General features: G+C 33.8%; 1 protein-coding gene across 2 annotated transcripts; it reads right to left on the reverse strand.

Annotated features, from left to right (window-relative positions):
- Positions 1 to 2,812: 2,812 nt before the first annotated feature.
- Positions 2,813 to 26,449, reverse strand: csf1ra (colony stimulating factor 1 receptor, a). 2 transcript variants are annotated; one of them, XM_026280032.1, is made up of 22 exons: positions 26,141 to 26,449; positions 25,412 to 25,608; positions 21,595 to 21,876; positions 21,218 to 21,505; positions 20,269 to 20,405; positions 19,627 to 19,789; positions 18,251 to 18,452; positions 18,033 to 18,148; positions 17,276 to 17,387; positions 16,065 to 16,255; positions 15,885 to 15,976; positions 14,450 to 14,576; positions 14,259 to 14,363; positions 12,965 to 13,075; positions 12,630 to 12,783; positions 12,135 to 12,217; positions 10,859 to 10,971; positions 10,585 to 10,707; positions 10,123 to 10,234; positions 9,151 to 9,250; positions 7,330 to 7,438; positions 4,531 to 5,142 (listed from the first exon to the last, which is right to left on the reverse strand). In XM_026280032.1, exons 2-22 carry the CDS (start codon positions 25,458 to 25,460, stop codon positions 4,984 to 4,986), a joined length of 2,928 nt encoding a protein of 975 aa, XP_026135817.1. In that variant the 5' UTR covers positions 25,461 to 25,608; positions 26,141 to 26,449; the 3' UTR covers positions 4,531 to 4,983. The 2 variants fall into 2 exon arrangements, with proteins under 2 accessions (XP_026135818.1, XP_026135817.1); XM_026280033.1 differs by lacking the exon at positions 26,141 to 26,449 and having other exon boundaries at positions 2,813 to 5,142; positions 25,412 to 25,498.
- Between the last annotated feature and the right edge of the window lie 878 nt (positions 26,450 to 27,327).

Genomic DNA, 27,327 nt, shown 5'->3' on the forward strand with positions numbered 1-27,327 from the left:
GTCTTATTCTGCTGTAATTAATAAACTATTATTGTTTCTATTAGTATTTTGAATTAGTTTTTATTTATTATATAGTTCAAATTTTCATTTCTGAGAAAAATATTGAATTGAATTTTGTTCTGCTTTTGTCCCTTTTTATTTATTTATTTGTAGTTTTTAATATAGTTTAAGTGTACATTTTGACAAAACTTACTTTTACTTGATCTATTTTTAGTTATTTTATACAGTTTTAATTTTCATTTTGATAAAGGTTTCAGTAATTTAGTTGTGTTTTTGTCATTTTTATTTAATTTATTTATTTTTACACAATAAAATGCCTGGGCAACTAGCTGAATTGATATGTATATATTAGTATTATATTTTAGTTTTTATTTTATTCCAGGTTTAAGAAGTGTTTTTTTTTTTTTTTTTTTTTTACATATAAATAATCTTTATTTAATTATGTCCACATAGTTTTTGCTAATAGTTTTTGTGTTAGCAATTTTTTCACATCAGGTTTTTAAACTAAACAAAAATTGTAAATGTTGTCTTGGCAAATAACTTCATATAATATATTTTATTTTCAGTTAATATTTATTTTATTTGATGTTTTAGCAATTTTGTGTTTTTGTCATTTTTATTGTAATTTTTTTTTCTTTTTTTCAATTTATATATTTGGTTGTAACTAACAGTTTTGGTTTATGTTACCAACAACAAAGTGGGAAAATGTAGCTGCATTAAAATAACGTTTCTTATATTTTTATTGCAAGTTTAAGTTTCTATTATTATTATGATTATTTTATTGTTTGTATTAGTCTTTTTTAGTATGTCAGTTTTTGTCACTAAACAAAAAGTGTTTTAAATGTAAGATTTTCTATTTTATTTGTTTATTTTATTTCAAATATTGAAATGGTTTTATGACCACATTATATCATAGTTTTAGTTTTAATTGTAATAACTGGTTTAATCTCCAGTCTCTGTGATTTCTGTAATGCATCAAATCAAAAGCTGAGCTGAAATGGTATTTCCTCTGCTTGTGTATCTTCTCCAGATTTATTTTAGTATTTCAAGTTCGATTCAATAATTTTTTTAAAAAATGTTTCTGTGGCATTTATCTGAATTAAATAATTGTAACTAATTTTTTAATTAGAAGGTACTGTTTTTTAAATATTTAATGTGTATACATTTCAAGTAACAAAATTGTTTAAATAAATCAATAATTATATACACTGCAATGCAGTTTGAATACAGAAAATGTACTTTACAGCTAAACACCATTTAATATTTTTTTATGTGAAAATATTAAAAGAGGAGCATATATTAACTGTTTATTTGCTTAAATATTTTCAGATTTTGACATCACATCTATATTAATTTGAATATTTTTTTAAAGCACTAAACAAATGACACAAAAACACAAAGCACAATAGTGTTGTCAGTTTCTCATCTGATAGTGTCTCTGCAGTCATAATATCACTCATATTGATTATTCAGTTACACCAAGCAACTCTGTCACACTAGGAGGAGTTACTGTAAATATTCCTGTAATGAGAGCTGGTCTGCTGTTCTCGTCTCTTCAGGAAGCAGCACAGCTGTGTGTTGATCACGTGATCAGATGATTCAACTCCACAGAGAAAGCGCTCGAGATCATCTGGACCTGCTGGTTTCGTCCCGGTGTGTGTGTGTGTGTGTGTGTGTGTGTGTGTGTGTGGCAGATTGTGTCCAGCAGGTGGCGCTCTGCACTGATCTATTATATCCTGAACTGGCCTCACAGATCAGCATGTAGTTATTGTATTAATATGTATTAGACTGCTACTGCTGTATTTGCGTTCCTCACAAAAGTCCTCATATGAATTGCTCCAAAACAATCATAGCTTTTTCTTTTTTACTACTGCTACAGTAACAAAAACATCATTATAAACAATATCAGAGTTATTATAGTTAACTGAATCTATAATTAAAAACCAGAAATAAACAGTAATTGTGTGTGTGTGTGTGTATATATATAGTTACATAACAGTAAACGTGTGCCATATTCCAGTACTATGTGTGTGTGTTATAATTTTTTTTATAATTGCTTTGTTTTTTATATTTAAATTTAGTAATTTATTAGTGTTCTTTTGTATTTTTTTCTTTTTATTATTTTAATACAATTTTTCCAGATTTTATAATTTTGTTGTGGTTTTTATTTTAGTCAATTATTTTATTTTTATTCTCTTTAATGTCTTTATTTATATGTATATATATTTTTATTTTATAGACCTTTTTCCTGAGTAAGCGAGCGCCGTCACGAGGTTGTTTCAGATCCTGTAAGCACTTCAGGTGAAGGGAATAATTCATGGAAAATAAACTGTCACCATTTATTCACCCAAAATGATTTTTAAAGCATTTTTATGCAGCTTTTTTTTTTTTTAGTTCATGACATGTTGTATGATTTCAGAAGAACTGGAATATGGCACACATTTACTGTTATGTAACCTAATATATATATATATATAAAGATTTATAGTCAGGTCCATATATATTTTTACAATTTTCATAATTTTGGCTCTGTACATCACCAGAACAGAATTAAAATGTCAAAAATCAATTGATCAATTAAAATCAATTAAGATGAAATGAAAGTGCAGACTTTAAGCTTTAATTCAAGGGGTTTAACAAAAATATAAAATGCTTAGGAATTACAGCCATTCTTGTCTGTTTATTTTCATTTCATATTTTGATGGCTTTTTCATGCATAGACACGTTTAAGTGTTTATTCTGAGATATCCGTTTCATAACAGATTATGTGCTCAAATCTCATATATGGATTAAACGCACAACCCTAATAAACTATTTTCACTGATAAAACACGATCACGTGACGGTTTATTAGTAGCTTTCAGTAGCATGTTCTGTAGTACAACAAACAATAAAACATACAGAGGTGTAGATATTACAGGTGCAAAACTTGTAACGATAAGACTCATGGGAACTATGAACACACAGATAAACACTGAGAAAAGACGTCATTATAATGATACATAACTGAACTTTAAACCATAAAACTTTTGCACAAGAAACATTGTAAATAAGGATCCAGTATAAACATATAAACATGGCAGTGTGTGCTTTGAGAAAGAAAACATCAGCTTCATCACATTTTAAGCAACCTAAAGTTACAATGGCAGTGTTTCTGATGCTTCATTTTAGAGTTCAAATGAAATTGACAATTGCATAAAAACAAGGATTTACCCATTTCAAACTGTTAATAAACGACAGAAAAGAAAAAAAAAATACAGATTTTTTTTTTCCTGTTTGAGAATCAAATTAAAGTTAATGTTTGAAAATGAAATTAAAATGCAAAAGCAAAATGTGAAATTAAATTGCAACTGAAGTCAGAATTGCTAAATGTTCTAAGGCATGGCATATCCCGTTTCATTGACGACTTTAATAATCACACGTTTAAAGCAACCTAAAGTTACTCAGCAGCTCTGATGCTTCATTTGACCGTTAAGTTAAACAGTTAATTCAGCACATCAGCTTACAAGATTTCTGCTATCTAAACATTTCCAGCACATCAAAATAATCACGTCTACATAGGCCTATGAAAATAAAACGAAACCGTCTACCTTTCATTTTACATCGAAGCAAAAGCAAATGGTTAGTTTTTCTTCCTGAAATGGTTTCGGCGCCTTCAGTCATTGTTTTCCTCAGTGATAAACGAGAACGCATTTAACCTTTGACCCTCAGTTATCTGAAGGAATAAGACGAGGCATTATTGCGCCGACAGCATGTCAATATTTCACCCGCTGGAGACGTGAATCTGTCCTCCAAACCTGCGCTGACCTCACACTATCACTCCAAACGACCGTGATCACTGCGGGAAGCAATAAAACACTGTGTTTGCCTACAAAGATTGACTAAGAACTAGAGCAGGGGATTTCATATGTGTCCTCTGACCTGCACTGATTACCTTCAGCTTCGTGAAACTCTACCCATGTTGGCATGACGATTACAGGTGTGCCATATGAGTTCAAAAGAATTAGCAAAATGCAAAACATAAAAAAAAAAAAAAAAAAAAAAAAATGCAACTTAGAAAGCAAAATAAAACACGATAAAAAATAGAACGCTAAATTAAAATGCAAAATAAAATGCAAATGCAAAATAAAAAATAAAATGAAATGCAAAATAATAATAATTAATTGCCAAATGTGTTGTTATAACATACTGCATGAAACTCAACCTGTGTTTGCATGACGAAAACAGGTGTGACATACGAGTTCAAAAGAATTTGCAAAATGCAAAATATATTAAAATGAAAAAATAAAATAGAATACAATGCAAACTTACAAAGCAAAAATAAAACAATGCAAAATTAAAATAAAAAAAATAAAAAAATACAATAATAAAAAAATGTATTAGCCAAATTTTCTGTTATAACATACTGTTTGCACTGACAATATATACATATATTTTTTTTTTGTTTTGTTTTGAGTAGTTGTATATGGTGTATACATGTAGGCGAGGCTACCGGTGTCATTCGCTTTAGTTATTTTAGCTGGACAAAAAGAGAGTTATGTTTGTCTGTGGTCATTTTCAGTGATTTTAAAGGAAGAAACATGGCTGACACGCAGATCAAGTATAAAGTGGAAGTGGAACATGCAGTATCTGCATTTAAAATGCTGAACAAGCTGCTTTCCAACCTTGGCAACAGAGAAGTCCCGTAACACATAAAGATGCATGTTTACCAAAAAGGCACATAGGACGACAAACAAATCCGAGGTTTGGAGGTTTTGGACTTTGCTGAGAAGTGAAACCGGTTGGATTAAACACGCTTCAACTCTGCAGAGGAGTTCAAGATTGTTTACGAGATTTGAAGCGAGCAGAACTGCAAAAGCAGAGTTTGTTTGATGACGGGTCAGATCTCTGTCCACGTGCATGCGTTTGCGGACCGATTGTGCAACTGTTGTTGATGTTCAGACAGAAGATCCTGCTTTAGTGCGTTAGCTGGTTAGTTAAGCTCTCAGCAGAACTGGTAGTTGTTGGGTTTCATCAGCGGCTGATCCTCTTCTTCCTGGTCACATGATGTCTCAAATGACTCCTCTTCATGCTTCACAGGGTCACATGACTCTAGTTGTTGGTCATCCTGTGCATTGGACTGGAGATTTTGGTACTGTGTCTCCTGTGGAAATAATTAATGCATATAACTCATTCATTACTCTAGACTGTGTTCAAAGTAAAACATATTAATAAAACATACACATTTGAACTAATCTTGCAGTATGTACACAGCATGGAAGGAATATATGGATGACCAACTATATTTTTCAAATAGAACAGCATGCAAACTGTGAGATAACGTATCCCATAATGCAATGCACTTAAAGTGATATCAATCTTAATTTATTAACATCTCATCTAATCATCTGATTAGACTGCAAAGAGTTGCCTGCAAAGGCATTTTTACAGAAAATTAGATAAAAATGTGAAATTAAAATAAAAAAGCAAAATTAAAACGCACAATGCAAGGTTTAATATGCACAATACAAAATTAGAATGCTAAGTTAAAATACAAAAGCAAATTAGAATGCTAAGTTAAAAATGCACCCCCAAAAATTTGAATACAAAGTTAAAATGCAAACGCAAATTAAATAAAAAAATGCACAAAAAAATTGAATGCTAAATGAAAATTGTAAAATACAAAATTAGAATGTAAAATTAAAATGCAAATTTGAATGCTAAATTAAAATGCTACATTAGAATGCAAACTGAGTAGAAAGCAAAATTAAAATGCAAAATGCAAAATGAAAAATGCTAAATAAGACAAAAGTAGAATGCAAAATAAAATGCAAAAAAATAAATAATTAAATAAATAAATTATTAAATGCAAAATGTTTTAAGGTATGGCGTACTGGTTCACTGAATATTGTGTATCCACGTTATTTATTTATTTTAAATTAATAAATACATTTATTTATTTATTTATTTTATACGAGTGGTGTGGCCATTTGTATTTTGTCTAATACAGGCTTTTAGTTGCTCAACTGTCTTAGGTCTTCTTTGTCGCATCTTCCTCTTTATGATGCACCAAATGTTTTCTATGGGTGAAAGATCTGAACTGCAGGTTGGTCATTTCAGTACCCGGATCCTTCTTCTATGCAGCCATGATGTTGTAATTGATGCAGTATGTGGTCTGGCATTGTCATGTTGGAAATTGCAAGGTCTTCCCTGAAAGAGACAATGTCTGGATGGGAGCATATGTTGTTCTACAACTTGGATATACCTTTCAGCATTGATGGTGCCTTTCCAGATGTGTAAGCTGCCCATGCCACACGCACTCATGCAACCCCAAACCATCAGAGATGCAGGATTCTGAACTGAGCGCCGATTACAACTTGGGTGTCCTTGTCCTCTTTAGTCCGGATGATATGGCATCCCAGTTTTCCAAAAAGAACTTCAAATTTTGATTTGTCTGACATCAGAGCAGTTTTCCTCTTTGCCACAGTCCATTTTAAATGAGCCTTGGCCCAGAGGAAACGCCTGTGCTTCTGGATCATGTTTAGGTTTGGCTTCTTTTTTGACCTTTGAGTTTTAGCCAGCGAGGACGAATGGCACAGTGGATTGTGTTCACGACAATGTTTTCTGGAAGTATTCCTGAGCCCATGCTGTGATTTCCATTACAGTATCATTCCTGTATGTGATGCAGTGCTGTGTAAGGGATGAAGATCACAGGCATCCAGTATGGTTTTCCGCACAGAGATTGTTCCAGATTCTCTGAATCTTTGGATGATATTATTCACTGTAGATGATGATAACTTCAAACTCTTTGCAGTTTTTCTCTGAGAAGCTCGTTTCTGATATTGCTCCACTATTTTTCACCGCAGCATTGGGGGAATTGGTGATCCTCTGCCCATCTTGACTTCTGAGAGACACTGTCACTCTGAGAGGCTCTTTTTATACCCAATCATGTTGAAAATTGACCTAATAAGTCGTGAAGTCCTCCAGCTGTTCCTTATATATATGTTTAACTTTTCCGGCCTCTTATTGTTACCTGTCCCAACTTTTTTGGAATATGTAGCTCTCATGAAATCCAAAATGAGTCAATATTTGGCGTGACATTTCAAAATGTCTCACTTTCAACATTTGATATGTTATCTATATTCTATTGTGAACAAAATATAAAATTATGAGATTTGTAAATTATTCCATTCCTTTTTTGCTCACAATTTGTACAGCGTCCCAACTATTCTGGAATCGGGTTTGTACCTATAGCGGCTGATGAATCAGAAATCTTGCACATAACTGTAAATGTCTTACTTCCACAGTGAAAAATAAGATGATACAGTATATATCTATGAGAGTGATGTACCTGTTGCTCTTGTGTGTCTCCCAGCATCCTCTCGATCAGCTGACTGATCTTACTGAATGTAGGTCTCTCAGCGGCGTCCAGGTTCCAGCACATCTTCATGATGGTGTACCTGAACACAGCATCATCTGCTTTACTACCACACAACCTCAAGCACTTTCACCACATATAAAAAGAAAGAAATATAGGAATATATTGTGTATGGAAAATTAAGCCTCTATTTTAAGTTGCAGCATTAAGTGTTTTTGCAAAAACCAAAAAAATAATACATATAACTTCAGATTTTTTTTTTTTTTTTTGTATTTTGAGGTGAAATGAGGCCTGTTTCTCATATCAGGGGTTTTGTACTGAGTTGAGCGTAGCGTGACTAAACACTCAATTGCTGTTTTTCGGTCACACTGTATTTTGCACGCAACTTTCCTGCAGCATAAACTGAACCAATTAACACACTGTTCTAGTTTTGTAACTAAAATACTGTTATCACCCTGTTTTCAGATCCACTCGTTATAGTTTAATTAGTTTTAAAGCACTAAAGCATCCAAATGATGATGCTCATTGAAAAACCTCTTGGAATTTATAAAAAAATGTTATATAATCTTTAAAAGTCAGTATTGTTAAACCAACTGGGATAAAACAGTGATGGTTTATGAATCTTTACTCTGTCACCCTCATGCAGAGATACTGAAGTGACAGAGAGAGACGTGAGAATGAAGCGGAGAGGACGAGCATGAAGCGTGTGGAAAATCAAGACCTCGCCGTCAAATCATGTGTTTAACACGCAGAACTAAAGGTCTGAGCAGAACGACTAAAAAAGCAGCAGAACGGCTGGATCTGAATCAGAGCCACGCTTGGAAAATCTGTCAACATCAGCCACTGTTGAGAACTCATCGACTCATGCTGGTTTTCACGTGTTTGAGTTTATTTGTGTGATGCTTTTAGTGCTGAGTCTCTAGAAAGATTCATATGTGTTGTGATCCCATGAGAATAAAGCTACGGATATGATCTTGAGAATCTGGACAAACTAGACTATTATATATTTAATATATGATACTGATATTTAAAATATCTTGATCTGATATCTAAAGTTCCTGCTTAAATGCTTGAATTTAGCTTTAGAGAACATGAATGCCTTCGCCAATGGAGAAAACTCTGGTTATGAATGCCTTTACAAATAATAATAATAAAAGCATAAAAACAATTTGAAATCAAATACAATATCTTAAATCTTAAGCTTATTTGACATCTAGTTGCCATTGTAACATTTCTTATTTTCATTTAGTTTAACTGTTATACTAAAATGATAAAACTAAAACTGAAATACAAATACAAATAAAATACAAAAATAAATCTTTGCACGATAAAAATTACAACCAAAATCTAAATTACTAAAACTTGGTAGGAATAAAAATTCACAAAATGCCATATAGACATTTAAAAAAAAAAAGATAAAAATGACAAGCACAAAATCAAACTAACACTGAAATAATTAATAAAAACTACATAGAAATATGAAAGAAAAATAGATAAAATTGACAAAAACACAAATTAAAACAACAATATCTAAAAACTATACACGTATGAAAAAAATAAAAATGGAAAAACCAATGTTTAACTCAAATTAAGGTGAAAACAGAAATGAATAGAATCTATAATAGAATCTCAGTGATACTAAAATAACATTGCATCTTCAAAAGTGTAGAATGAAGAGCACGAAGATGGTTGATATCATGACGTCTATTTTACGCTTGCGTTTCTGTTACTTCACACAGTAAGTCTGAATTGTGAAAGCTTGATTGTGTTTGTGTGATTCTGTGTCTCACTCACATCTCTGGAGATGCAAAGTCAGGTCTGGACATCTGATAGCCACTTTTGATCATTTTATAAAACTTGGAGTCCACCAGTATGTTGGGATACGGGCTCTTACCTGCAGACACACACATTTACTCCAATAAGAGAACATCAAAACAAGAACCAAGGGTTCATTGAGACTGGAAACGATTCAATATTTCAATTCAAATAAAGGTTTTGTGCTCATCAGAGAAACCACACATTTCAAACCATACAAACATCTTGTTGTCAGAAGGTTTGATTGTAAAGTGTGTTTGTACTGTTTTCACTTCTACTGTGTCTGTTATATTATTTTATGTGAAAAGTCTGGGTACGATTGTGATGTTGTGAGTCAAAGTAACCCCAGTTGGATTCCATGTAATAAAAAAAAAAGAATAATAATAAAATAAAATGTTTATATAAAATTAACATTAATACTCACACATTCCAAAAAATAAACAACTGTTTAAAAAAAGTATTTTTCCCTATTTTATTTTTTATGAAACCTCATTATAAGTATTTAAATATATATATATTTTATATATATATATATATATATTTATATAATATATAATATATATATATTTTTCAAAGCTTAAACCCTTGCAACACCAAAATCATGGTTTTGATTCCCAACAAAATTAACGTGCATTAACTAATAAAAATGTACACCATCAACAGCGTGTAAATGTCTCTGAATCCAAAGAATATGCATGAATATGAATGTTCTTTTAATTTCTGCCCAGCTGCCTTTAACCATAAAATGAATGGGTCAAGCTTCTCAAGAACATCACATAATAGAAATCTTGTGTCAAAACTGCATGCACGTTCATGACTCCAAATAAAAAATAAAAAGAAATCCCAATACATCAAGAAAAATAAATAATAGTTCGACCAGTATTTCCAACAACTTAAAAACCAACGCAGGTCAAACTGACCCACACAATAATATAAGGGCTTCATTCTCACCCAATGAGAAAATCTCCCAGAGCAGGATCCCGTAAGACCAGACGTCACTCTGAACCGTATAAACACAGTCGAAGATACTCTCTGGAGCCATCCACTTCACTGGAAGACGCGCCTACACACACACACACACACTGTATATACTTCTCAAAGTTAAACAAATTCTCTCTGAGTAACGTTGTTACGTTGTTCCGAAAACTTTAGCACAAAAATGTTTTTACATCGTTTTTTGGAAAAAAATCAGAAATGTAACAACTTGTGTCAGAACATTCAGAGGACATTCATATTAATGTTCCCATAATGCTAACTGAGCAATAAAACAGAGTTTTTCCTTAACGAATAACAAAGAAAATCTTTTCGAAAACATTAAACTGGATGTTTTGAACATTCAGAGAACATAATGTAATGGGAACATTAACCAAACGTGTTTTTGTCAGCTGGAATTTGTGACGTTTGTTCGCTCACGTTTCCTTTGACTACGTAGTTGGAGTCGTTCATGATGTCTCGCGCCAGACCGAAATCACAGATCTTGGCCACTCGGCTGTTGGTGAGGAGGACGTTTCTGGCCGCCACGTCTCTGTGGATGCACTGCCGAGAAAAATGACAACAATTCACTTGTGATCAGTTCTCGGTTAAATGAAGACAAGTTATTTGATTTATTATTTGGGACTGTAACTTCCTCCAGAACTCACACAGATCTCAATGTTTTTGGAGAAGGCTGCTTATTTTAGGGACTCACATTTTTAGCAGCGAGGAAGTCGAGTCCCTGTGCCACCTGATGGGAGAATCTGAGTAAGTCGTCCATGTCCAGCGGCCACGAATCCTCAGTTTGCTCACAGTCCAAAGAAGAGCCTGCAGCGTGAGAGGAACAACAGTCTCTCAAACTCCACTGAGATACTAATATAGTTTATTATTATTTTGAATTAGTTATTTTTTTGTATATTCAGTGTTCGTTTTAATTCTAGTTAGTATTTTTTGTAGTTTTGTTGTGACATTTTTATTAGGTTGTTTTTTTTTGCTTCAGTTTAAGCTTTGGTTATTTCACATGACAATGACTTTCTTCTTTCAGACGAATCCAGTCGGATTATATTAAAATTGTCCCCCGTCTCTTTAACAGCCCAAAACATGTTAAATAAAGTGTGCACATCCATAATAAAAAGTGCCTCACATGGCTCCAGGGGGCGAATAAAGGCCTACTGTAGCAAATCAATGCGTTTTTGTAAGAAAAATATCCATATTTCACATGCAATAAAACCTTTTCTCTCACTTCCAGTATGTGTTGTATGCGGAAGCTGTTCTGGCGGATGACGCAGGACGTCAGCATAGCGCGATTAGTGACGAATGCGGAGAGAGAACAAAACAAAAAGCCTTAACAGTTGTATTTTTCACTTAAATTCGGTGTACACCACCTATGCTAATATGAATATGCTTGCTACGATTATGAGCTTAATAGTATTGAATTTACATGAGGTAAAGTTTAATCGCAATATGGTCAAAAAATAGAGGGTGCATGTAAACGCATTGTTTTGAGAATAAAGTCAAAATTACTTATATCTGATTAAACTTGATATATTTAGGGAATACATTTAAAATTAAGAGAATAAATTCTCAGTATATTTAATACTGTCATAATTATGCAAATACGGTCAAGCAATATGAGAATAAACTCTAATACATTTGACTTAAAAAAAAATTTTTATTACTATAATGCGGTCAATTTTAGTAAATCAAGTTGGCTTTGTGAACTAGCTGAAATAAAACTTTTTTTTTAAATTATTATTATTTTGAAGTTTATTTTGATCTTATTTTGAATTATTATTTTGAAAAAAAATAAAAAAAATAATTGTTTTTTAGTTTTGGTTAACGGTAATAATGCCGTTTCGCAACTCTTTTCACTATTGTAATGTAACATGTTTCTGAGCAAAATATGATATTCATATATTGCAGATTGGTAGCATTTTGTGGCGTGTGGTTTTATGATGACGTGTGTCTGAGGGAAGTAGATTGTGACTCACTCTGAGCAGAGTTTGTGGGTCTGGATGAGGCTGGTCTCATGGCCAGATAGTTATCAGAGCAAGTACTGGAAATCCCACTGTCACTGTCACCGGTAAAACAAATAATAATAAAAAAACATGCACTTACAATTAAACACAATCAAACACTTTTCTAATTTTGTTAGTTTTCAAATCAAAAATCGTGGTCACATTTCCCGCTGTTTTACAAAGTGGGAATCGCATGGATTTCTCGTGATGGTGAAAGATTTCTCCACACAGATTTCAAGTTTGTCATTTTGTTGCATTGATGAAGTGACTTCTTTGTAAAAGCAGTACTTTTTACATTCACGACAATGGAAAATTGACATTTTGGACAATCACTGGACAAAGACTCGTGAGTCTAAACAAATCAGTTTTGGGGGTTTTACAAGACACGTTGTTTCTTTTAATCTGCTGAGTTTTGTGTTTACAGTATATATACGGCAAGTATATTTTTCAGATGTTTGTTAAACCGACCTTCTGATAAACATTCGTTCGGTGTTGATGTTCTTATAATCCATCTCCGGATTCGGAATCGTCATGACGAAGTTCAGGAAGTTCTCAGCTTTGCTACGCAGGAAGTTCAGAAGATCACCATGACAACAGTATTCCGTGATGACTAGCACAGGACCTTGAAGCGAGACAGAAAAATGACCAAAATTGAGCAACTCTTGCAGCAAAATCCAGCCATTCAAACACTTTCTGATGCTTTTACATGATTTCTAGCTGACAGAAACTGACTTCGATCTAAAAAGCATCTATTAAAACCAGTCTGAGCTGAAGACTGGAATAAAACAATTGGATGGACTTACCGCTTTGTGTACAGGCGCCCAGCAGGTTGACGATGTTCTTGTGCTGCCCGAGATGACTGAGGATCTTCAGCTCGGACATCAGAGCCTCTCGCTCATCTGGATGAGCGCTGGCTGCTCCCAGAATGCAACACAACACAATTCACTCACTTACTGGCTTTGTAAAGTATCAAAAGATCAAAAGACCAAAGTGACATTTTCAGTTTCTGATGCTGATTTTATAAAGATGTTAACTGTACTTACTGGATTGATCTGAATAATGACACTATTGTACAGCTGAAATTAAATTTGCCTCATAACTGATGAATTTTGCAAGCTGTTATTTTCCTGTTTATTTCTTGGAAACTGCTCAGACACAGTCAGTATTGTATAAATTGTTATCCCAACTAACAGGAAACATTTTTCAAGGTTATGTAAATGTTAGAATAAAATATAATATAATAGTTCTCATAATGTTTTGAGAAAACATTCTTGAAATTATAAAAAAATGGGTTTTATAAAACGGATAGTTCCTGTCCTTGATTCTGATTGGTTGAGCAGCGTTTGAAGCTGTTGTAAATAACACTACAAAGACACACCTTTGTTTACTTCTGTGTGTTGCTCGGCAACCACTTTGTTGGAACAACAACTGTTTCTGAGGACCTACATTGTTTGGTGGAAGAATACTGTTTTTATCTATATCGTTACACTTTATTTGCTCGATTTTATCCTGTGAAATAATAAAAAAAGCAAATATTTTTTATAAAAGCAAAAAGCCTTGTGAAGCCGTGGTTTACAGTGAATTTATAACAGCTAAGAGGGTTTTAGGGGGTTTAACAATGCCCCTTAGCTGTTATAAATTCACTGTAAAACACAGCTTCTTGGGGGTTATATTGCTTTATTTTAAAAGATGGGAGAAAATTCAAATGTAACATTCACATAACTAAGAAAAACATTCTTAATTCAAAAACGGACCATTTTGAACATTCCAAAACCATTTTTAAAATAATAAAATAGAATGTTCTGTTAAAATTCACAACATTCAAAAAAAAAAAACTGAGAATGAACATTATTGACATTATCATAAATTAATGTGAATGTTAGCAAAATGTTGTTATAACATGGTTTTAGATATTTTTCGCACCTATTTAGAATATAAATATAATAGGTGCGAAAAATATGAAATGTACATTGTGTTCCACAGTATTCAATTACCATAGTATTATCATAGTACATACAGTATCTATTAGAAACAAACAAACAAAAACAAAAACATGGTAATACTATAGTACTCTTTGAAATTGTCATGCATTCTGACCTTTCAGCATTTTGACAGCTACACGTGTGACATTGTCCTCTTTGCCTAGGCCGTATGCTGTGGCCTCCACCACCTTCCCAAAGGCTCCAGCTCCCAGAGTCTTTCCTGCACACACATCCACCAGAATCACTCCATCAGTGACTGCTTCTTTGACAAAACTCCTGAAGTGCATAATCTTGTATTATACAAACCGAGCTTGAGTTTGTCTCGAGGAAACTCCCATTTCTCATTGTATGGCAGTTGTGTCGCGTCAATGAAGCTGTAGTTGTTTCCATTTGTGGCTTCAATGATTTTCCAGCGGATCTCATATCTGGGTTTCTACCGAAAGACACAAACTAAAGTTCAGTCTACTATTGAGAGGATTTACAGATACAATACTGCAGAATAATTCACTGTGTGCAATCAACAGGTTTGATATAATTAGAAGAATGGGCATGTGTGTCGATAGAGTCAACAGGAATGGTTTAATTTCATCTACTGTTCACACAGGGCTCCAATCAAAAATGAAGACCCTATGAATATATATATATATATATATATATATATAAAAACATAAGCTGTTTTCTGAAAAGCTGAATTGTGATATACATATAAATTTAACTTGAATTTTTGACTTATGAAGATTTGTGGAGGTCAGTGATAAACAGGAAGCCAAATTGTTCCATTTCAGTCTGTTCCTCATTTATTAACTATTTCTCTTCAAAATACTCTGAGAATATAGATTTATATATCCTGCCTTTTTTTAATTCTTTATTTTCTTTTGAAAAGAGCTGTGATGGAGCAGGTGGCAGATTAAGTGTCTCAGATTCAGATACTTGTTAAGTCATTTTAAAGCTATACAGCTGCAAAAAAAAAAAGAAGCAAAAGACCAAGATTTCCCAAAAATATTTTACGGAGATATAGGAATTAAAATAAAAGAAAGAACTCAATTCCATTCCTTATGAATCGAGCAGGAATAAGGAAATGAGATTTAGAAGTTCTTAAAAATAAAGGTTCCAAAAGGGTGTTTTGCATTTGAGAACCATTTTTGGTTCAGAAAATATTTTTTTCAGAGTGAAGATCAATCTTTATCAACTATAGGGGATCATTTGTGGAACGGAAAGTTTCCATTCATGCTATAGCTTTTTCATGGAACCATAAATTCCAATGAAGAACCTTTATTTCTAAGAACGTAAAACCATTTTTGGTTTCTTAAAGAACCTTTCAGTGAACAATTCCTAAAATACATTTTTTTCTTAGTCTGAAGAACATTTAAAAAATGTAAATAACTTTTTCCCTATCAATGGAACGATTGCATGGATGTTAAATGTTATTAATGTAAACATCTCAATACTAATACAAATAAAAAAAACGGTATTATTAAAAGCAGTGGTTCCCAACACTGGTCCTGGAGGCACCCCAACACTGCACATGTTTTTTAATTTCAGGAACCAATGGAATTCTTGATGGGGGAGTGCGGGTGGAAAGTCAATAGTGTGTGTGCAGGATGCGAGAGAATAAAATGATTTGTGGGGGATCATTTTGACATTTGACATGTAAAGTGAAAAATAAGAAGTTTGGATACATTTTAATAAGCTTTGGCTGATAAAGCAGATTTGAGTTTGGAAGCAGCTGTGATCATCTCACCTGTTTGTACTTGTAGATCATGAAGATGAGCAGCAGCGCTAGAACCACCATTGCGACTATAGAGCAATACATAGCGCTGGTGAAGAGCTGGTCTGAGACAGACACACACTCACATGATCAATACACCAGGGAGATCAGCTTTTGTCTTTTTTAAAGAACTGTCTTGTAGCATTAGTTTACCGGTGACGTCCATGGCGAAGGTGTCGCTGCCTTGTCCCACCAGATTGAAGGCCACACACACCACGGTCATCCTCTGGTTGGATGGTCCCACGGTCAGGACGCTCTCCACACCCACCGACCCGTACGGATCCTTATGAAATGCCAGTGTCTGCGTCTGGACGGGCTGAAGACCCGTGGAGTTTTCTGGGCAGCTGGTGAACACATAAAATACAACAAATCAAATACAACTTAAATAAGACAATAAGCAAAGCTGCTCCTGCTGAAAGAGTCATTTTAGACTATCTAGAAGAAACTATCTCTGCACTGATTACACTCTTGACTCTTCTGCATTATATCTGACCAAACAAGTTTCAGAATAATTTTGAGATGCTGATTCCAAAAACTGTGTCTGTTCGGAGAAATTTCGATTCTTATCTCATTTCCAGATGTATGATATGATTTTATGCCTAATCTCCCAGACAGAAGAAAATGCAAACAAGAGTCGGATGTTTTCTGCTTCATCCAAACAGGAAACGTGAAAGCTGATTTTAGTGTAAAGTACATTAGATGGAGCATTTGAACATTTTATTAAATATTCGAACACGATAAAATATTTAAATCATTTAAATGATGCATTTTAAATACTTATTTGTTATTAACGCTCAATGTTTTTGACATTGGACCGCTTTTTTTAGATAAGCTGATACATAAATATAAACATACTAAATGTTTTATTTATCCCTACATCATCAGATCTGACAAAATTGGCTGCTGTTTGAGTTGCCTGTGATGTTACATTTTATTGGTTTCATTCATGGACTTAATTTTGTGTAATTAACTCTCGCAAAGTAATTTTAAAAATCACAAGAACTTTTATTTTCCTGGTTGCAAGTTAAGTGTTGCATTGCATCTGTGTCTTTGAGGCGATTAGTTTAAAATGTCTAATATTCCCAATAATAATAAGTCTGAATGATTCATTATTTATAATAGGGTAAAAAAAGGTTAAAGAATCTTTAAAGAGGATATAAAGATGCATCTGATTACAGAAGTGAAACTGAGAAGGCTGTAGGGATTGACTGGATGGTGAAAAGTCTCTGTATAACGGCTAGAATAATCTGCAGTGATAAATCATAGAATCTAAAATGTGCATTTAAAAAGTTAAATGGATTTTGATTTTGAAGTCATGTTGGTTTTGACTCATAACAGGCTGTCAGTGTCTGATAATGACGTACGTGGTTCTGATTCCTGTGCACTGGTACCAAAGGATGCTGGGAGCTGGATATCCATAGGACCTGCATGACAGAGTGGTGACGTTCTCCCATCTCACCATCGCTACAGGTTTCTCTGTGAAACAGAATCCGTTTAAATGTTTCAGAAGGAAATGTTACTTGATTTCTTGACAGGTTCTTCTGGGTTCAGAAAGTTTAGCTCTATCAGCAGCATTGATTTCCCCTAAAAAAGTTTTGTGTTGCAGTTGGAGTAATGAACTTGCAAACATGCGCAAATATACAAGGAACTGAAAATACAGACATAAACGTGTCAACATTGTCTCTGCAAAGTCCTATAAAATACTATGAACATCATTTCCCATTAAGATACTGATAATGTGTAAATATGTAAAATAAAAAATTAGAAATATTTTTCCACGTAAAGATTCAACATTTGATTGTTAGTGTTCTCAAGTCCATTAAAATAATAAAAACAAAAAACAGTTTTAATGTTTAATGTTAATTTGACGTAAAATGAATGATTTTAAAGGTTAATTTAACCTACTTTTTACAACTGAAGTGCCTGAGTGTGCGGTTGGTAATTTTAACTTCATATTTAATCGGTAACATGAAAGAATTATAAATTAAATATATAAATTATTATTTATGAAAGGTAAAAATAATAATTATAAATACACATAAAAATGTACTTAATAAATGTAAACAAACAGAATTATAATATAAAAATATATTTTTTGTAATAATTTGCAACTATACTTACTGTACATTTTAATGTCAAAAGCAATGGAGGCATTTTTCATACTGCTATTGACGTGGAGTGTGTAGCGGCCGGTTTCCTGGAAGTTCAGTCTCTTGAGGAACATCAGCGCCTCGTACCTATAGATTCACAACCCTCACAGTGACCTCAACATATCCTTTAAAACCCAATCACATCGAGCTCACGGATATGTCAATCTGGCACACGAGTTTTACACTGACCTGTCATTGTAGTTGTAAAACCTGTTCTCTGGGAGTGAGGCATTGTGGGATGTTGGAGTTACCCACTTGTGTGAGATCAGCGGGGGATACGCTTCGATCAAAACTCTGAGATCCACATCCTCGCCTTCTTTAACCTCGATGGACAGACCGCGGTGAGTGACTTTAGACGAGAGCTTCGGGGAGAGTCGAATGTACGGCTCCTCTGCACAAATCAGTGTTTTAATAGTGTTAATGCAAATTAACTACTACAATAAATAATAATTTTAAAAGGTATGTAAATAAATGAATAAATATCAATATCTGTCAGTCTGTCTGTCTTTCTATTTATTTGTCTGTCTGTCTTTCTATTTATCTGTCTGTCTGTCTTTCTATTTATATGTCTGTCTGTCTTTCTATTTATCTGTCTGTCTGTCTTTCTATTTATCTGTCTGTCTGTCTTTCTATTTATCTCTGTCCGTCTGTCTTTCTTTCTATTTCTGTCTATCTGTCTTTCTATTTATCTGTCTGTCTGTCTTTCTATCTATCTATCTATCTGTCTGTCTGTCTGTCTGTCTTTCTATTTATCTGTCTGTCTGTCTTTCTATCTATCTGTCTGTCTGTCTTTCTATTTATCTGTCTGTCTGTCTTTCTATTTATCTCTGTCCGTCTGTCTTTCTTTCTATTTCTGTCTATCTGTCTTTCTATCTATCTGTCTGTCTCTCTGTCTGTCTATCTATCTATCTATCTATCTATCTATCTATCTATCTATCTATCTATCTATCTATCTATCTATCTATCTATCTATCTTTCTATCTATCTATCTATCTATCTATCTATCTGTCTGTCTGTCTGTCTGTCTTTCTATTTCTGTCTATCTGTCTTTCTATTTATCTGTCTGTCTGTCTCTCTGTCTGTCTGTCTGTTTATCTATCTATCTATCTATCTATCTATCTATCTATCTATCTATCTATCTATCTATCTATCATCCATCCATCCATCCATCCATCCATCCGTCCGTCCGTCCGTCCGTCCGTCTGTCTGTCTGTGATCTATCTATCTATCTATCTATCTATCTATCTATCTATCTATCTATCTATCTATCTATCTATCTGTGATCTATCTATCTATCTATCTATCTATCTATCTATCTATCTATCTATCTATCTATCTATCTATCTATCTGTGATCTATCTATATGTGATCTATCTATCTATCTATCTATCTATCTATCTATCTATCTATCTATCTATCTATCTGTGATCTATCTATCTATCTATCTATCTGTGATCTATCTATCTATCTATCTATCTATCTATCTATCTATCTATCTATCTATCTATCTATCTATCTATCTATCTATCTACATTGTGACAGTGTGATTGCTCTTTGTTTCTCACCCATGACCAGTAGTTGTGTGGTGGAGCTGTTGGCTCCGGCCTCGTTCTGACCCGTACAGGTGATGTTACCCGAATCAGACAGCTGAACAGCCGGTATGATCAGGATGCTCTCGATGGCCAAACAATCCCCTTCCATTGTCGATTTCTCTTCTGCTCGGGGCAGCTAGGAATGAAACAAGAAAAACAGGTCCCATAAGCTCAATGAGGCTGCATTTATTTGATGAAAAATACTGTAAAAATAGTAATATTGTGCAATAGTAGTTCTATGTAAATTAAGTGTTTTCTATGTGGATATATTATAAGTTTATGCATTTAGCAGATGCTTTTATCCAAAGTGACTTACAGTACATTCAGGCTAACAATTTTTACTTATCATGTGTTCGCGGGAATTGAACCCCCAACCTTTCACTTGATACACAATGCTCTACCAATTGAGCTACAGGAACACTATTGTATTAATACTGTTATTATTATTTTATTATAAAATGTAATTTATTCTTGTGATCAAAGCTGAATTTTCAGCATCATTACTCCAGTGTTCAGTGTCACATGATCCTTCATAAATCATTCTAATATGCTAATATCTGATCACTATCAATGATGAAAATGGCTGTGCTGTGTCATAGTTTGACGCAGTCATACCGTTCTAGAGGAGTGTGTCCATGTGACATTGTAGTAAAAGTTGGGGTTGTTTGTGGTGCAACTGATCTGAAATCTCTCTCCCACCAGTTTGACATGCTCGCTTCTCTTCAGAAACACATATGGTGGAAAATGTAATCCTGAATAAAAAAAAAAATGTATAGATGAGTTATTAAACGAGTAGCTTTTTTTAAAAAATTTAATATCTTGTTATAGTTTTGATGTAGCAAATTTTAGGTATCAAGGATCCCCAAACCAAGTCCATTTCACCTCCTAAAATATTTACTTACATTTAAACCATATTTATTTATCATACTATTTAAATGATTACTAGCTTCTCATCAAAACCCTGCTCTCCATGATTAATTTGGCATAAAAATAAATAAATCTTCTCAAATTCTAAAATATTTAAATTTATTCTCATTCTTAAAATCTGAAGTTTTTGTCATTTGACAACCTTATTAAATGGGTAGCTTTTATTAACTTTAATATCTTGTTGTAGTTTTGATGAACTGAATCTTGTACATCAGGGATTCACAAACTTTTTTTGTCAGCCAGATCCTGACCGTACATATTTACTTGTATATTTAATAATAACATTACATGTAATAGTAATTATATATTTAATAAAAAACATTTTATATATTTTAATTTTACCTAAAATTCAATACAAGTCACTGATATCTTTTTTATTGTTTTAATTATTATTTGATTTTCTTTTTTATTATTTTGACATTTTAGCTTTCATCAACTCCAGTTTGACAAACATTATTCCTTCAGCAAAGTAATGAACTGGAACATTTTGAAAATGTTCTGTTTTCAAACTGTTTGAAATTCGAAAATGTTTGTCTTTGGAACAGTTTGTGAAATCACAGCATTCTAAAATGTTTAGTCTGGAACTTTTATTCTTTGATTCGTGGGAAAGCATTCTTTAGGTTTCAATGAAACTCACGCTGAATGACGTTTATAGAGAATATCTTCGACACTTTCCAAACCCCTCTGATTCTAGCGCTGCAAACATAGTCGGCGTTAAATCCAGGGTGAACATTGCGAATCAGGACACCCTTTTTGGGGTCAAAGGTCACGTTCATGCCGTAGGGCACTGCTGAGCCGTTATCCATGCGGAAGGTGAAGTCGGTGGCATCAGGGTCGGTCAGAAGACACGGGAGCGTCAGATCTTCACCTTCTTTCCGCACATAACGCAGAGATGTACTCGGTGAGACGAAGAGAAATCGGTTATCTGCAACCAAAACAGATCTTCAAGATCTTGTTTCTGCATTTTTAATTCGTGTTTAAGTAGAACTGAATGCTTTGAAAGTGCTCACTCACCTCTAACAAACACATGAACCGAAGATGACTCGTTTGTATCATTTGCGTTCATATAGACGCACTTGTATGTTCCTGTAAAATCTGCCGTGGCTTGTTTCACATAGAAACTCCGGACATTTCCGACCTCCTTGGAGATATAACGCTTATGTTTGGCAAGTCGGGGAAGCCATGTGACCGGACCATCGCCTTCACAGATCAGATGAAGAGGAGAACCAGAGTCAAGAATCACATCCGTACCGACCGGATCTTCAGAGTTCAGTCTGATCCGCGGCTCAGACCAACCTGTCAATCAAAACACAGACGTGGAGATTAACACATTTGGAACAGCTTGTTGAACAACAACAACAACAACAACAAAAAACAGCCATTTGTATCATGTGATCCAGTTTTTAAGTGCAGATGTTTATATTTATATGAACAGAAAGTAGGATATTCTGATTGTTATGTAAATGAACGAGTTTAGCAGTATACAATAAAACAGATACTAAAATAAAATTTTATAAATATCAGTCGCCACTCTAAATCTCCAATAAAATGTGTACGTAAGGTGATATTTAATGGCATAGTTTGCTGATCCGAACATGTAATGCAGTGCAATGTTATGACAATTGAGAGATGAACAAATAAACATTCCTCAAATATGTTTTAAGAGGTTTGGGAAGAACACTCCTCCACTGAGGAACGGTGAAAGTAACTTAAAGCTTCTGTAATCAAAAGCCTGGTGATCTTATTTGATTCTCTCTGATTTTTACTGTACAATTAAACTAAAAGACCTTTTCCTAGGCCTGCCAGGGTTGCCAGGTTTTCAAAACAAAACCCGCCCAATTGCTACTCATAATTAGCCCAAGACTAGCCCAATCACGTTTCAAGGGGGGTTCCCTGGTTAAAAAAAAAAAAAAAAAAAAAATCACATTCTGGTGGGTAAAATACACTTATTTCGCAGTAGATCTTCCAGTAAAATTACAGGGGCTAAATATTATGTTATTGTTGTCGCTTCAATCCACGGACTTGGCAAAGGCACTAGACATGGTATTAGAAACTGCTGTTTCAAATATGATACAGTAGGGTTAATTAGATGTTACTCCATATTCATTATAAGAGAAAACAAGATATAATTCCTGTAAAAATAGATGAAAATGAGAATTGAACTCATTGTTTTGCAAAAATGGATTTTTGCGACTGATTTTGAACACTTTCTTGACCTCTCATCACCTCAGACATCTGTAAATGTCAGCGGTTTCACCAATAGATTACTGAAACTCCTCACAGACCCACCTTCATCTGACAAACCACATCAAATGCTACAGTTTCCTGCTCTCAGTTGCACAATCCCTCTGGATGAGAGTCGAAACAGCTGATAAAACACATCACAATAATCCACAGCACTCCAGTCCCTCCATTAAAGACTCGCGACGTGAAAAGCTGCGTGTTTATAAGAAACAAATCCATCAGGAGAATTTTTACTTCAAACTGCTGCTAAAATATGAGTCCTAATTTCCTAATTTTGTTTTCTAAAGAAACATAGTCTTGTCTAAATCAGGAGCAAAATCTGCACAGATTAAGCAAAAACAGTTTTAGGGTGCATTTTGATGTGAGAGGACAAAAGGGGATGGACTTTTTCACTGCAGAAAGCATTGTTATGAATTATGGAGTCATATTTTAGCCAGAAGCTTAAAATGTTTCAAACGTCTTGATTATGGATTTATTAAAAACTCGCAGCTTTTCGCTTCACAAGTCATTAACTGATAAACTTGTGGATTATTGTGATGTTTTTATCAGCTATTTGGACTCTCATTTTGACGGCACCCATTCACAGGATCCATTGCTGAGCAAGTGATTTAATGCCATATTTCTCCAAATCTGTTTTCAAGGCCTATTTTTCAGCAAATATTAATTTTTGAGTGAAATATTCCTAACACACAGCATCATTTCTGCTCTCTTTACAGCAGATCTCATGAAACATGTGGGTTTCATCTCAGTGTCACACCAATAAGAAAAGGCTAAATGTGAATGTACTGTTCTCTGATGAGAAGAGAAATGAAAGCTGTGTGTGTGTGTGTGTGTGTGTGTGTGTGTGTGGTGAGAGAACGTGTGGAGTCAGTGATCTGCATTGCTCAATCAGCCCAAACATCCCGATGTTCCTCTCACTTCTGCTTTCCTATCTAAAGCACAGACTGGAATCATTAAGACCGTTTGCCCTCATCGTATTCAAACTACTTTCAACAAGCTATACTGAGAATTAATCAACTAATTTACACTCTTCAAAATCCCCCAAAACCAGTTGTGTAGACTGTAAAACTGATGTTCCTCCTCAGTAGATTTGAAGAGTTCAGATGCAAAAGCCTCTAAGTGTCATTTAAATTATTCTTTTAATATATATATATATATATATATATATATATATATATATATGTGTGTGTGTGTGTGTGTGTGTGTGTGTGTGTGTGTGTGTGTGTAGCTATTAAAGTTGAAAAGCATAACAAAAACATAAAAGCCTGAGGAAAATACTAATTTTAGCAGATACAGATGTTTCTTTCAATTTTTATTCTAGGCCAAATTTTTACCTTGAGATGCAAAATGACACAGAATTAAAAGTTTGTTTATTACTAAAGCAAGAATAAATAACAGAAAAATAACTTCATTTAAATGGAAAACATTCAAGTCATTTTGCATCTCAGTGAAATGTATCTCGATTTAAGACTGTTTAGATATTTGGACTGGAAAACAAGACAGAAGTGTTGAGGAACGACGCCACTTTTATTCAGCGTTATTGTAATTTTTTAATCATATTACTCGGTTTTTCTAAGCAAGAATATTTTGTGAACTCACATTGTGCTTGCAGACATCTTACAAGTTGCATTAAAAATAATCAAACTCATAAAATCATTGAATTCTGAACAGACTTCATATTTTATAGGAAAGTGTTTCTTACTACAGTAGATTAAACTCTCAAACCTATAATATGCAGAAGAACCTCAGTAAATCTCACGAGAACTGACTGAACTCTCCTCAGATCTCTAGAGTTTATCCATATCCCTTAGAAATGCAAACGGATATTGAACAATAATTGAACATTCATTCATTAAATAACGGTTTTATAACTTAAAAGGGAACATTAGAAAATTGGAAAATATTTCTGGAATGTTTTGTAATGTTTTTAAAACATTAATTGTAAAACGTAATTATAACGTTATTTAAAGATTACGAAAACGTTTCTTATAATGTTCTACTAATTTTATTTGTATCCAAACATAACTTTACTTTGAAATGTTCTGAGGACGCTAAATACCCAGTTTTCATAACATCATTACATAAACGTTTCGTCCTAATAATTGTTTTTAACCTAAAATATAACGTTACTTGAATGTTTATTTTAAATATTTTACAAACGTAAATATGTCTAGTTATCTTGTTGTCCTTATAATGTTACTTAAAGGTTACAAAACAGTTCTTAAAATGTTCATCAAGTTCCAGAATGGTGTTCTAAGAACGCTTTCTCTCAGTGTAACGAGAATGTACATCAAATATTAAGTTTATGGAACATAAGAATGTTCCATAAACTGCTTCAATAATGTTTTGTCCAAAACATTTATATAAAACATTAGTAAACGTTGTGAGAATGTTCCTTGTTAGCGGAAGAGAAATGTTTGAGCTCTGATTTTCGAATGCAGACTTTGTATCTCTATAAATCTGAGCGCAATTTGAGCCATTGTTGAGATTCTTCTGAGACACATGTAGGACTAGGAAAGGTCTCTGTTTGAGAAATAAGTGAGAAGTGAGCTAGATCTCCCAGTAAGGTGAGCGTTGGTTTTCTTACCCTGAGCTTGAGCAAAAAGGATCCCACAGACGAACAGGAGAGCAAACATCTCCGAGCGGCACCTGTTCAATAGTTCATCAGTCTTCAGCGTCTCAGAGGAAAATAAAGACTGATCCTTTAGTCCTTCAACACAGACTTCTCATTTCTGTCTTACAGGATATGACAGCAGCAGCAAATCATCTGACTAAGCAGAAATCCTAGAAACGCCATAAAAAAGAAACATTTCATGAAGATTTAAGTCAATTAGTGCGTACAAATTAATGTAGTTCAAAATTCAGCGAACCCAAGCAAACTTGTTTTTGTTTTTCATAGTTCAAATATCTAAACATTATTAAATCAAGATGCATTTAGTGGAGAATCTGAAAAAAAATTTTTTAAATGTTTTTTAAACTAATTTTAATTGAAATAGTTTTTCTCTTCTTAAGTATAAGCCCACTGACCATTTTTAGAAGAAATGTTTTTGAGAAGCACCAAAGTTTTACATTGTTTTTTTTGTTTTTTTAAGTTAGTAATTTTAGTTTTTTAATATTAATTTATTTGATTTCTTTTCTTCTTTTTTTTTTTTGAAAAATATTTATTTTTAGCTTTATTTCAGTGAACAATTTTTTTTTAATGGTTTAAAAATCCATTTACACTTGAAACAAGAAAAATGGGGTAAGAAAAATCAACAGGATTATTATAAGCACAAATCACTTAAATTTAATCATTTGTATAAGAAAAAAACAAAACCTGAGTCAGCAAATGTCCAAAGACTGAGATGTGAAGATCTTCATCCGAGCTCCTGCTGCGTGTGGGTGATCTCTGATCTGAACAGGCCTCCAGTGCTCACTCTGGCTTTCCATCCACACTGCGGTACTCAAGTGAAACGAATGTGAACCCTGATCACTGAGACGGCCGGAGTCTCTCCGTGACTTCCTGAACAAAACCCTCTAGTGTTCATTCAGCCCCATGATCAGTGTTTACATGTGAACAACAGGCCATCAACAGCTTCTTTTAATATCACATGAAGAAAGACTCCAGCTGTACTAGCTCAAAATTGATTCTGTTCACTTTAAGGCTTTTTCTGTTGCTTTTGTCTGCAGAAGGAAATGCATTATTTACAGCGCACTCACATTAAACTCACATTAATCCCAAAGGTCTTCAGTGAGATGTACTGACAAACTGGGATTTATTTGTCTAAAACATTATAGTATTAGTTTGATAGACAAATGTTCAAATTTAGCATTTTTATATACTATTGTAGTTTTTTATGCATATTTTGAATTATATATATATATATATATATATATATATATATATATATATATACACACACACACACACACACACACACAAAAACACTGAACAAAATTATAAATGAAACACTTTTGTTTTTGCCCCCATTTTTCATGAGCTTAAGACTTTTTATATGTAGATAAAACGCCTATTTCTCTCAAATAATGTTAAATAAAATATATTATTATTGTAAATCTGTGTTAGTGAGCACTTCTTCTTTGCTCAGATAATCCATCCACCTCACAGGTGCAGCATATCAGGATGCTGATTAGACAGCAGGATTATTGCACAGGTGTGCCTTAGGCTGGCCACAATAAAAGGCCACTCTAAAATGTGCAGTTTCACTGTTTTTGGGGGTCAGGGGGTCTGAAAACCAGTCAGTATGTGGTGTGACCACCATTTGCCTCACGCAGTGCAGCACATCTCCTACTCATAGAGTTGATCAGGTTGTTGATTGTTGCCTGTGTCCTCTACAATGGTTGTGTGAAGTTGCTGGATATTGGCAGGAACTGGAACACACTGTCATAATACACCGATCCAGAGCATCCCAAACATGCTCAATGGGTGGCATGTCTGGTGAGTATGCTGGCCGTGCAAGAACTGGGATGTTTTCTGCCTCCAGGAACTGTGTACTCATCCTT

This window comes from Carassius auratus, chromosome 14 (assembly GCF_003368295.1).
Source record: "Carassius auratus strain Wakin chromosome 14, ASM336829v1, whole genome shotgun sequence".
Taxonomy (NCBI): Eukaryota; Metazoa; Chordata; class Actinopteri; order Cypriniformes; family Cyprinidae; genus Carassius; species Carassius auratus.

What these genes read in the sequence shown, in the direction of transcription:
- csf1ra (XM_026280033.1), bottom strand. Translation starts at nt 25,460, where the DNA reads ATGTTTGCTCTCCTGTTCGTCTGTGGGATCCTTTTTGCTCAAGCTCAG. An exon ending in TTTTACAACTACAATGACAG is followed by an intron (nt 18,149 to 18,250) that starts GTCAGTGTAAAA and finishes GTGAATCTATAG; the next exon opens with GTACGAGGCGCTGATGTTCC. An exon ending in GACTTTGCATCTCCAGAGAT is followed by an intron (nt 7,439 to 9,150) that starts GTGAGTGAGACA and finishes TGCTGTGTTCAG; the next exon opens with GTACACCATCATGAAGATGT.